This window comes from Procambarus clarkii, chromosome 1 (assembly GCF_040958095.1).
Source record: "Procambarus clarkii isolate CNS0578487 chromosome 1, FALCON_Pclarkii_2.0, whole genome shotgun sequence".
In the NCBI taxonomy this organism is placed as follows: domain Eukaryota; kingdom Metazoa; phylum Arthropoda; class Malacostraca; order Decapoda; family Cambaridae; genus Procambarus; species Procambarus clarkii.
In genome coordinates this window covers 48,558,920-48,571,920 of record NC_091150.1, presented here as the reverse complement: position 1 = coordinate 48,571,920, position 13,001 = coordinate 48,558,920, and the positions used below count along the sequence as shown (strand labels likewise).

At 42.3% G+C, this 13,001-nt stretch overlaps 1 protein-coding gene across 1 annotated transcript in view; it reads right to left on the bottom strand.

Annotated features, from left to right (window-relative positions):
• Positions 1-5,518: 5,518 nt before the first annotated feature.
• Positions 5,519-13,001, bottom strand: part of LOC123754477 (uncharacterized) — a 42,523-nt gene continuing 35,040 nt past the window's right edge. The window contains exon 2 of the mRNA XM_069322295.1: positions 5,519-5,964. Coding sequence (XP_069178396.1) covers positions 5,519-5,964 — 446 coding nt within the window. The remainder of the gene's footprint in view (positions 5,965-13,001) is intronic.

Here is a 13,001-nt window from a genome sequence, read left to right as displayed (position 1 = left end):
CGTTTTAATTTGTGCAGTGTTAATTAAATCTATTTCCTTGTGAGAAGAGGTATTATTATTCAATATATTTATTCGTGACAATAGTATAAGTCGTACTCCCTTATTTCCCTAAATAATTACTAGTAAATCAAATTAGTTTAAGCTCGAGATCGCTTTGGGCGTCTCTGCGCATGCGTGTCCGAGCGTCAGGGGATGAAGAAGGCATCTTAATACACGACTCCGCCACGAGCACACGCACATCTGCAGGCGGCAGCCATTGTAGTTACCAACACGTGGTCGTCCAGTGTTAATTACTGTGTGATCTCGCGTCTGAGAAGATAATTACGTCCCGTAATCGACCTTCAACAGCAGTGAACGTCAGGGACTATCAGACGTGATATCGGGAAACGTAAATGTTTCAACAAACCTACGTTAAGTATTATTTTTGGATTTGATTACACTTAGTCTAAAATTATTACTGTAGCTAGTTCTCCATTATGTCATCTACCGACCACAAACCCAATGTTAGTTTCACGTTATTCTCAAGTTCTCAATGAATAGTGGAATAATTCTCTAGCCTAGTCAAATATTATTATATCTCTGTGATTGCAGCGTGTTGCTGAGGACAAGCTGAGAAATTCTTACTCTAAACACGATTTTCCCTGCCGGTGTTTCATCCATAGTTTGGGCGATGTGATCACGTCTACGAGTATTCGAACTGGGAAATGGGTTTAGTGAAATCTTCCAACCCGTTCTCACACTTTCTTTAAGACAATATTGACTAATTGAATAAATGCATATGTGACATACTAATTTATTGTGAATATTTTAGTTTACCTTGAAAAGCTTCATAGAAAACACCGACCTTACCTAACCTTCTTAGTATGTTAAGATAAGCATCTTATTGCTTCGTAATTACAGAAGGTTAGGTAAAGTCGGTGTTTTCTATGAAGCTTTTCAAGGTAAACTAAAATATTCACAATAAATTAGTATGTCACATATGCACGTATTTAATAAGTCAATATTGACTATAAGAAAGTGCGAGAACGGGATTTGTAGATTTCCTATGATTAATGCTAATATTGTCTCTAACATATGTGTTCTACATTTATTATACCTATGAGATTCTAAGATAATTCACTTACATTTAATATTTGTTGTCTAGAGTGTAGCAATTTTTACACACGTAATTTCCTATGATTTGCCAATATATTTCATAGGCTTGATTATCTCAATATATTATAATCACATAGAATCTACATTTAATTTCTGATTCTACAATCTTTAGTGTTGTAATTAATCAACTGGTGGCGAACCAGCACCAGTTCCTAGATATATATTAATTTCTTGTAATACCCCCAATGTTGAGTTTGAGGATTTTTAACTCTTAATTAATCATTATTACAGTCCATTTATGCTCTTCCAATAATTACTAAATAACCTATCATCCATAGGCACTGGTATTTCAGTGTCAGCTTTATCATTCATTTATATGTTTTCCCTCTTTTCTCAAAAGTGGGTGGTCCTTCGACTATTTCAAATCTTCTTAATTAAATATTATATCAGAGTCAAAGTTCCCATTCCCCAACAAGGACCTCCCAGAACCTCCTGTTGTGAGGACCTCCTGGAACCTCCTGTTGTGAGGACCTCCCTGAACCTCCTGTTGTGACGACCTCCTGGAACCTCCTGTTGTCAGGACCTCCTAGAACCTGTTGTGAGGTTGACCTCTTGGACCGCCTGTGCAGCTCTTCACAAACTTCACTGTCGTTCTCAGTGAATGAGTCCAGTCCTATCCTCAGCTTCGTCACCTGTTTCTTAACTGTTGCTTTCCTGACGTGGCTGTGAAGACAAACCGACAGCTAAAAAGGCGAGAACAAAATACACCCACACCCACACACCCACACCCACACCCACACCCACACCCACACCCACACACACAAACACACAGCAAGAAAGAGAGGGCTGGGCGGACTGCATTTTCTTGGATTGTCGGAAAGCCTTTGACACAGTACCGCATAAGAGGCTGGTACATAAGCTGGAGAGACAGGCAGGTGTAGCTGGTAAGGTGCTCCAGTGGATAAGGGAATACCTAAGCAATAGGAAGCAGAGAGTTACGGTGAGGGGTGAGACCTCAGATTGGCGTGAAGTCACCAGTGGAGTCCCACAGGGCTCTGTACTCGGTCCTATCTTGTTTCTGATATATGCAAATGATCTCCCGGAAGGTATAGACTCATTTCTCTCAATGTTTGCTGACGATACCAAAATTATGAGAAGGATTAAGACAGAGGAGGACTGCTTGAGGCTTCAAGAAGACCTAGACAAGCTGAAGGAATGGTTGAACAAATGGTTGTTAGAGTTTAACCCAAGCAAATGCAATGTAATGAAGATAGGTGTAGGGAGCAGGAGGCCAGATACTAGGTATCATCTGGGAGATGAAGTTCTTCAAGAGTCAGAGAAAGAAAAAGACCTGGGGGTTGACATCACGCCAGACCTGTCCCCTGCAGCCCATATCAAGAGGATAACATCAGCGGCATATGCCAGCCTGGTTAACATAAGAAGGGCATTCAGAGACTTGTGTAAGGAATTATTCAGAACTTTGTATACCACATATGTCAGGCCAATCCTGAAGTATGCAGCCCCAGCATATTGTCCATATCTAGTCAAGCATAAGACTAAACTGGAAAAGGTTCAAAGGTTTGCCACCAGACTAGTACCCGAACTGAGGGGTATGAGCTACGAGGAGAGACTACGGGAATTAAACCTCACGTCTCTGGGAGACAGAAGAGTTAGAGGGGACATGATTACCACATACAAGATTCTCAGAGGAATTGATAGGATAGATAAAGACAGACTTTTTAACACAAGGGGCACACGCACTAGGGGACACAGGTGGAAACTGAGTGCCCAAATAAGCCATAGAGACGTTAGAAAGATTTTTTTCTGTATCAGAGTAGTAGACAAATGGAATGCATTAGGAAGTAATGTGGTGGAGGCTGACTCCATACACAGCTTTAAGTGCAAATATGATAGAACCCAGTAGGCTCAGGAACCTGTACATTAGTTGATTGACCGTTGAGAGGCGGGACTGAAGAGCCAGAGCTCAACCCCCGCAAGCACAATTAGATGAGTACACACTCACACACACACACACACACACACACACACACACACACACACACACACACACTCTCCAACACACACACACACCAAGGGTGCGCTACAGACAAGCAATATATTCATTCCCTCCTAAACCCTACTCAACAATACCCCAGATGAGGCAGTATACAAACAGGTGAGAGAGGGCAGGGTTTTATTATTATTATCATCTTTATTGACAAAATTAATTACAATTTTGCCTAATCTGAGGATTTTGACAGTCTTATTAAAGTGAGGGTAATGCTAGTATTCACTGTCACGCAGGACAGAGGGTCATACATAAGACAATAGGTCTAAACTGTAGGCTGAAGCACATGTATATCATGGTTACAATCAATGTTTTAATGTATGAATATGTGAAAACAACTTTCTATTGTGCACTGTCACACAAGGGCAGGGATGTGCACTGCCACACAAGGGCAGGGATGGGTTCATAAGTGATGCAGCTTAGAAGTAATATAAATAAAAATTGTTCTTCATTCTTTAAAATGGACAAGCAAATTTTGGGTAAATTGTTAGGATGTCGTCCAGAACACCTGAGTCAATAAAATAGTTACACAGTTGGTGGTACAAGAGGCCAGGAGGTCTAAAGTCCTTTACGGTTTCATATTCATCAATATAGTGTTCTAGTGAATGCATTAAAGGTTTATCACAGAGTTTACAATCTGAGTATTCTGGTAGTAGCTCAGCCTCACTAACCTGCCAGATGTGTCTATAGCCAAGGCGAATTCGCGCAATGACTACATCACATTGCCTGGTCCGGTTACTGTGCTGACCATACAAATACCTATTATTACAAAACTTGTCATAACTTTTAATACTGCAGCTTTCAGGTCTCTGGGCATTTCTTAGTTCTTCTAAATCTGAATTAATTTCTTTAATTTGTATGTTTCTAATAACTGCATTAGATAGTCCAAAGTCATAATCAATGTTTTCTTTCCTGCAAGCCTCATTGGCCAATTGATCTACAAAGTCATGTTTTCCAACTCCAACATGGGATGGGATCCATACAAATTTTATATAAGAGTTATTATCATTGGCAAAAATTACATTCCATTTAATATTACAAGCTACTTCAGACATACATTGTGATGGGTTATTTAAGGACTGCAGAGCACTTTTAGTCACAGAATATCACTCCACCACCATTGAGCTTAAGGTATTCAGTGGCTAGATAAATGCCCAATAGCTCGGTCTGTGTCGTGCTTGCCCAGTTGTTCAATCTCTGTGTACTAGACATGATCATTTCATTCAAATTATACACTGCACATGCACAACCTGTTCTACCAGTGCCTAACTGCACAGAGCCATCAGTAAAGGCATAGGATTCAGTCGGTTTGAGAATTTGAAGATGACTGTCAATAGCTTCTAATGTTATACATCTCAAAATGTCAGTGTTATATGAACAAATCCACAAGGGCCGGGACGAGGATCCTCGTCACGGCCCTTGTGGATTTGTTCATATGATGCATCACGTTAGTGTGATCTCTGTGTGTGATGATGTAAGGGCGAAGAGGGAGAACGGCCTATTGACATAGCTCGGGTGCAGGGGGGGGAGGGTTGTATAAAAGCCTGGTTTGTGCCTCGGAGAGACTACGGGATCCAGTAAGTTCAGTAGAACTTCGGTTTCAACCCTTTTAACCCTGTCGTAGCTCAGTCGATTAAGGCAGTGTCTGGGATGCTCCCGAACGCAGGTCAGTGTTATACATTTGTTTTACACTGATGGGAGTATAATGCAGAGAGGCAGGGTACGATGTTTTGGAGGAGGAGGAGAAGGTGGGTGGGGGATGGAAGAGCGGAGTGTGAGGGGGGGAGGGGTTGATTGCGGGATAGAGAGAGAGGGGTGGAAGGGGTGCCGCGCCTCACAGCTCTGATAGTTTACTGCCCCGCCACGCTCAGGTGTCTCCTGATCTCTATTATTGCACATCGCCCTATCTTCCCCCGTGCCAAATTTTCGTCTTTCGCTGTTTTTGCTATCTTAAGGCGTTGTGTCGGTCTTGTAGAACGTTGTGTTGTGTTTATCATTGTTGTAGAACGTTGTGTTGTGTTTCTCGGTGTTGTAGAACGTTGTGTTGTGTTTATAAGTGGCTGTAGAACGTTGTGTTGTGTTTATAAGTGGTTGTAGAACGTTGTGTTGTGTTTATAAGTGGTTGTAGAACGTTGTGTTGTGTTTATCATTGTTGTAGAACGTTGTGTTATCTTTCTGGGTGTTGTAGAACGTTGTGTTATCTTTCTGGGTGTTGTAGAACGTTGCGTTATCTTTCTGGGTGTCGCAGAACGTTGTGTTGTCTTTCTGGGTGTCGTAGAACGTTGTGTTATCTTTCTGTGTATTGTAGAACGTTGTGTTATCTTTCTGGGTGTTGTAGAACGTTGCGTTATCTTTCTAGGTGTCGTAGAACGTTGTGTTATCTTTCTGGGTGTTGTAGAACGTTATCTTTTGTTTCTGGGTGTTGTAGAACGTTGTGTTGTGTTTATCAGTGTTGTAGAACGTTGTGTTATCTTTCTGGGTGTCGTAGAACGTTGTGTTATCTTTCTGGGTGTCGTAGAACGTTGTGTTATCTTTCTGGGTGTCGTAGAACGTTGTGTTATCTTTCTGGGTGTCGTAGAACGTTGTGTTATCTTTCTGGGTGTCGTAGAACGTTGTGTTATCTTTCTGGGTGTCGTAGAACGTTGTGTTATCTTTCTGGGTGTCGTAGAACGTTGTGTTATCTTTCTGGGTGTCGTAGAACGTTGTGTTATCTTTCTGGGTGTCGTAGAACGTTGTGTTATCTTTCTGGGTGTCGTAGAACGTTGTGTTGTGTTTCTCAATGTTGTGAAACGTCGTCGTTTCTCATTGTATAACATTGTTGTGAGGGGTGAGACACAGATGGAGGGACTAAGGATAAAAGAAGAATGAGACACATTCGAAGTGACTCACACGAGTGAGGGTGAGTGACGGTGAGTGAGGGGTGAGTGAGGGATGAGTGAGGGTGAGAGAGGGGTGAGTGGGAAAACAACAGGTACGCAGGTACGGTCCAGCACCTGTTCCGGAAGCAACACTGTGACGTCATAGTGACGTCACTCACCCTGTTCAGACCATGTATAAATCACAGCATTTGCTCTCATTTTGTTAGTTTGGTTCGGGCAGGTTAGGTTAGGGCTGGGTAGATTAGGTAAGGTTACGTTAGTGGGGTAAAATAGGTTAAGTTAGGTTGGGATAGGTTCGGCCAGGTTGGGATAGGTTAGGTTACATTTGGCTGGGTTGGGATAGGTTGGGTTAGAACAAGGAGACACGAACGGAAGTGATGAACAGCAGAATGATGATTCATGATCATGAGGAACAACAGATGAGAGGAACATGAAGGTTAATTTACACATAAACAACCATTCATGATCATCAGAGATATCAGAAGTACTATGACAGAGAGTGGTGAAGAGATCGACATGGAAGGCCACCCAACTGTGTATACAAGTATATATATTATATATACGGGAGAACGAGAACAAGAGAAGCCGTTCTTTCATTGAAACAACTAATACTGGTCGAAGCCCAGGAGCTAACGCCTAAACCCAGCAAGGAACGTGAGCACTATCCCTACATGCACTATTAGGTAAGTAGTTCTGCAGTGCATGAACACACACACACACACATAGAAATTCCAGGAGGTCTTCACCTTAGAGCAAGGAGAAATTCCAGAGATAAGAGAGGGAATAGCTAACCAGGAACCACTGGAAGAGTTTGAGATTACCAGCGGGGAAGTAAGGAAGTGTTTACTAAAGCTGGATGTGACAAAGGCCATAGGCCCAGATGGAATCTTCCCTTGGATACTAAAGGAAGGAGCAGAAGAACTGTGCCTACCACTCTCCATAGTTTATAACAAATCACTGGCAACAGGGGAACTGCCAGAAATTTGGAAAGCAGCTAACGTAGTTCCGATATACAAGTAAGGGGATAGACAGGAGGCACTGAACTACAGGCCAGTGTCCCTAACCTGCATACCATGCAAGCTGATTGTGCAAAGAAAGCTAGTGGAACATCTGGAGCGAAAGAACTTCGTAACACAGCATCAACATGGGTTCAGGGATGGCAGGTCCTGCCTCACAGGGTTACTTGAATTCTACGACCAGGCAACAAAAATCAGGCAAGAAAGAGAAGGGTGGGCAGACTGCATATTTTTGGATTGCCAGAAAGCCTTTGATACAGTACCACACAAGAGGCTAGTGAAAATGCTGGAGATGCAGGCTGGAGTGAAAGGGAAGGTACTCCATTGGATAAAGGAGTATCTAAGCAACAGGAGACAACGGGTCAGTGTGAGGGGTGAGGTCTCAGATTGGCGAGACGTTACAAGTGGAGTCCCGCAGGGGTCAGTCCTTGGACCTACACTGTTTCTGATATATGTAAATGATCTCCCAGAGGGTATAGACTCGTTTCTCTCAATGTTTGCTGATGATGCAAAGATTATGAGAAGGATTGAAACAGGATGATAGCAGGAGGCTACAAGATGACCTAGACAGAGTGAATGGTCCAACAAATGGCTGTTGAAGTTCAACCCGAGTAAATGCAAAGTAATGAAACTAGGCAGTGGAAACAGGAGGCCTGGACATACACGAAATGTTCACACGGAATAGTAATAGTAACAGAACGAGGGGACATAAGTGGAAGCTGGAAACTCAGATGAGTCAGAGATGTTGGGAAGTTTTCTTTTAGCATGAGAGTAGTGGAAAAATGGAATGCACTTAAGGAACAGGTTGTGGAAGCAAATTCTAGTCATAATTTTAAAACTAGATATGATAGGGAAATAGGACAAGAGTCATTGCTGTAAACAACCGATGCTCGAAAGGAGGGATCCAAGAGTCAATGTTCGATCCTGCAGACACAAATAGGTGAGTATACACACACACACACACACACACACACACACACACACACACACACACACACACACACACACACGCACACACACACACACACACACACACTGGGGTTCATGTGGCTAAATATAGCGGAAGCAACCATTGTGGTACAGCACTACACACGGCACAGTGCTACACTCGCTTTGTACACAGACCGGCTCCTCTGTGTACGTACAAACACAGACTGTAAGTGCATCCACGGTCGAACCGCACTCATCTCGAACTCATCAAAATGCAAAGTCTCCCGCCCCAAGTTGATCTTATTTACTTTTAAAGCGAAGAATGTAGTCTTTACTCGTTTAATTCACTCTATTCTGGTAAAATTCTTGTGCTAGGAAAATGTTTTCGCATCTCTGTTTCATCGGGCTCATGGCTCGGGTTTAATTGTGAAAATTTCATATATTTCCACTGTGTTGATACCCGTAAATATTTTATGTCTCAATTTTCTCTGTCTGTCTGTCTGTCTGTCTGTCTGTCTGTCTGTCTGTCTGTCTGTCTGTCTGTCTGTCTGTCTGTCTGTCTGTCTGTCTGTCTGTCTGTCTCTCTCTCTCTCTCTCTCTCTCTCTCTCTCTCTCTCTCTCTCTCTCTCTCTCTCTCTCTCTCTCTCTCATTTGTGTCTTCTTTGTGGAAACATGAAAAGGTATACAGGTTTGCCACGATGCTCATTCCAGTATTAGTGTGTGTGTGTGTGTGTGTGTATTCACCTATTTGTACTCACCTATTTGTGCTTGCAGGATCGAGCGTTGACTCTTGGATCCCGCCTTTCGAGCCATCGATTGTTAACAGCAATGACTCCTGTCCCATTTCCCTATCATACCTAGTTTTAAAATTATGAATAGAATTTGCTTCCATAACCTTCTCCTTAAGTGCATTCCATTTTATCGCTACTCTCACGCTAAAAGAAAGCTTTCTAACATCTCTGTGACTCATCTGAGTTTCCAGCTTCCACCCATGTCCCCTCGTTCTGTTATTATTCCGTATGAACATTTCGTCTATTTCCACTCTGTCAATTCCCCCGAGTATTTTATACGTTCCTATCATATCCCCCCTCTCCCTTCTTTTTTCTACTGTCGTAAGGCTCAGTTCCTTCAGGCGCTCTTCATACGCCATCCATCGTAACGCTGGGACAAGTCTCGTTGCAAACTAACGAACCTTTTCCAGTTTCCTTGTGTGACATATTATCATGCAAGAGGAGCCACACATCTATGGATCATCCAATAAAATCAGCAGACTTCTAGATGTTACTACTGTTCGGCTTAGACTCGGTTACAAGTATCTCTGGGAATTCTCATTATCTGCTGATGTGGACCTGACCAAATGTAAACTGTGTCAACAAAATTATTCGCACACCCTCCGTCACTATGTGATGGAGTGCGAAACGATACGTGAATTCAGAGACAATTCTATAACGAATATTCCATTGATGTGTAAATATTTCATTCAAAATGATCTGCTACCAGAAATTTTAGCCAAATATCCCCAGTTTGCTAACTGTAGGTAGTAACTAAGTGATTGTAACCTATCCACCGCTGCCCACTGGATGGGGGGCGGTGTGCAGGACAAACATATCAATTGTAACACTAGCTCTCCTCATATGTCAGTTGCTTAATTTAGAAACTGTACTTGTGTTCGATCTCGAACCCATTCATGATGTGACGACTTATACTGAATTTTGTAACTAGCTCATCAAGATTGTAACTTGCTCAGCTAAATGAATTGTGGGGTTCAGTCCCTGAGCCCATTATGTGCCTCTGTAACCCTTTCCACTACCACCCACAAGAAGTGTATGGAGTGCATAATAAATGAACTAAACTAAACTTATGTGATTCTTCAGGTGGGGGCTCCATGATGGGGCGGCATACTCTAAGACTGGCCTCACGTAGGCAGTGTAAAGCGCCCTAAATGCCTCCTCACTTAGGTAAGGAGTGTGTGTATTCACCTAGTTGTGCTTGCGGGGGTTGAGCTCTGCTCTTTCGGCCCGCCTCTCAACTGTTATTAACTACTAACTATTTTTGTCCACACACACAGAAAAGTTGTATACCTCAAGGTATACAAGGAACCTTGTACACCAAATATGTAAGGTCAATCTTGGAGTATGCGGGTATGCGGCCCCCCAGCATGGAGCCCGTATCTAGTCAAGCACAAGACGAAGCTGGAAAAAGTTCAGAGCTATGCCACTAGGCTAGTCCCAGAACTAAGAGGCATGAGTTACGAGGAAATGCCGCGTGAACTGCACCTAGCGTCGTTGGAAGACAGAAGAGCACGGGGAGACATGATCATCACATACAATATTCTCAGGGGGAATTGACAGGGTAGATCAGGATGGATTATATAACACGGGTGATACACGCATAAGGAGATACAGGTGGAAGCTGAGTACCCACATGAGCCACAGAGACATTAGAAAGAACTTTTTCAGTTTCAGAGTAGTTAGTAAATGGAATGCATTAGGCAGTGATGAGGTGGAGGGTGACTCCATACACAGTTTCAAATATAGATATGATAGAGCCCAGTAGGCTCAGGAATCTGTACATCAGTTGATTGACAGTTGAGAGGCGGAACCAAAGAGCCAAAGCTCAACCCCCGCAAGCACAACTAGGTGAGTACAAACACGCACATCCGAGTATAAAGCTACATACTCATCTTCTAGTATGTAGTATGAGACTACATCTTGAAGTATGAGGCTACAAGATGACCTAAACAAACTGAATGAATGGTTCAACAAATAGCTACTAAAGTTCAACCCGAGTAAATGTAAGGTAATGAAACTAGGCGATGGAAACAGGAGGCCAGACACAGGATACAAAATGGGACATGAAGTCCTTCATGAAACGAACAGAGAGAAAGATCTAGGAGTTGATATCACACCAAACCTGTCTCCTGAAGCCCACATGAAAAGAATAACATCTGCGGCGTATGCAAGGTTGGCTAACATCAGAACTGCCTTCAGGAACCTCTGCAAGGAATCATTCAGAACCTTGTAGACCACATATGTAAGATCAATCCTGGAGTATGGGGCCCCAGCATGGAGCCCGTACCTTGTCAAGCACAAGGCAAAGCTGGAAAAAGTTCAGAGGTATGCCACTAGGCTAGTCCTAGAAATAAGAGGCAAGAGTCACGAGGAAAGGCTGCGAGAAATGCACCTCACGATACTGGAAAAAAGGAGAGTAAGGGGAGACATAATCACTACCTACAAAATTCTCAGAGGAATTGATAGGGTAGATAAAGTTAAACTGTTTAACACGGGTGGTACGCGAACAAGAGGACACAGGTTGAAACTGAGTACCAAAATGAGGGACATTAGAAAGAACTTTTTCAGAGTAGTTAACAGATGGAATGCATTAGGTAGTGATGTGGCGGAGGCTAACTCCATACACAGTTTCAAATGTAGATATGACAGAGCCCAGTAGGCTCAGGAACCTGTACACCAGTTGATTGACAGTTGAGAGGCGGGACCAAAGAGTCAGAGCTCAACCCCGGCAAGCACATCTAGGTGAATACAGCTAGATGAACACACACACACATCCTCAGGAAGCAGCCCGTAACAGCTGTCTAATTCCCAGGTACCTACTTACTGCTAGGTGAACAGGTGTATCAGGGGTGAAAAAACTCTGCCCATTTGTTTCTACCTCGGCCGGGAATCGAACTCGGGCCCTTAAAACTACGAAACCCGAGCGCTATCCACTCAGCCGCGAGGCCCCTAATGGCCTGTATGCATGCGTGCGCGCACGCATGCATACGTGCGTGTTTGTGTGTGTGGGGGGGGGGAGCAGGGAGCGTCAACCCCCCAACACCACCACCACTGAACAACTCATCACTGGGGTCAATGACCCCTCCGGTCTCTCTTTCATGTACTGATCTAAATCTTCTACACTCAGAGTTGTATTGTTTGTTGTTAAACAAAGACATAAACAATAATAAAGTGTATGACAAACTTCCCCGTGTACAGACACATATGACCAACGCAGCCACCTCAAAGAAACAATGCATTAAGTTGGATTTATAATTATAACTGGCTTTCTCAGTGACAGGAAGCCTGTGTGTGTATGTGTATGTTCGCGTATGTATGTATGTATATTATATATATATATATATATATATATATATATATATATATATATATATATATATATATATATATATATATATATATATATATATATATATATGCAACTGAAAACTCCACATCCCAGAAGTGACTCTTAACCGCGTTGGTACTTTAACCACTTGACTAACTTGGTCAAGTGGTTAAGGTACCAGTTACATCAGTTGCATAGTGCCCCTGGCTGTCTGAGTTCGAGTCACTTCTGGGGTGTGGAGTTTTCAGTTGCATATATGTTTGGGGAATATATATATATATATATATATATATATATATATATATATATATATATATATATATATATATATATATATATATATATATATATATACATATTTATATAAGAAAGAGAGAGAGAGAGAGAGAGAGAGAGAGAGAGAGAGAGAGAGAGAGAGAGAGAGAGAAAGAGACATAGCTGAGAGAGACATGAAGTCTGTTTGAAACATGTTCCCTTGAGGAAAGCCAGAAAGAGGTCCAATGTAGAAAGAGAACGCAGACGACATTACAAAAGAAGGAAGAAATTAACGGAAATGCTTAAGCAGACACGACTTTCCATACAAAGAAGGAATAATTTAAACAGGGAGATTGAAGAAATCGAACAGACTGAAGCTTTCATATCAGACTGAAGAAAGATAACTAGAACAGAAAGCAATTCAAGAAATAAAGAAAAACCCAAAATATTTCTTCACGTATGCTAAATCAAAAACAAAAACCACTGCCAGTATTATAACTATTCGTATAAGTGAAGGTTCATACACTGAGGATGACAAAGAAATTAGCGAAATCTTAAAAATGCAGTATGAGGACATGTTTAGCACTCCGATACACAGCATGAAAGTGGAAGATCCGGACAACTTCTTTATGTGTGATA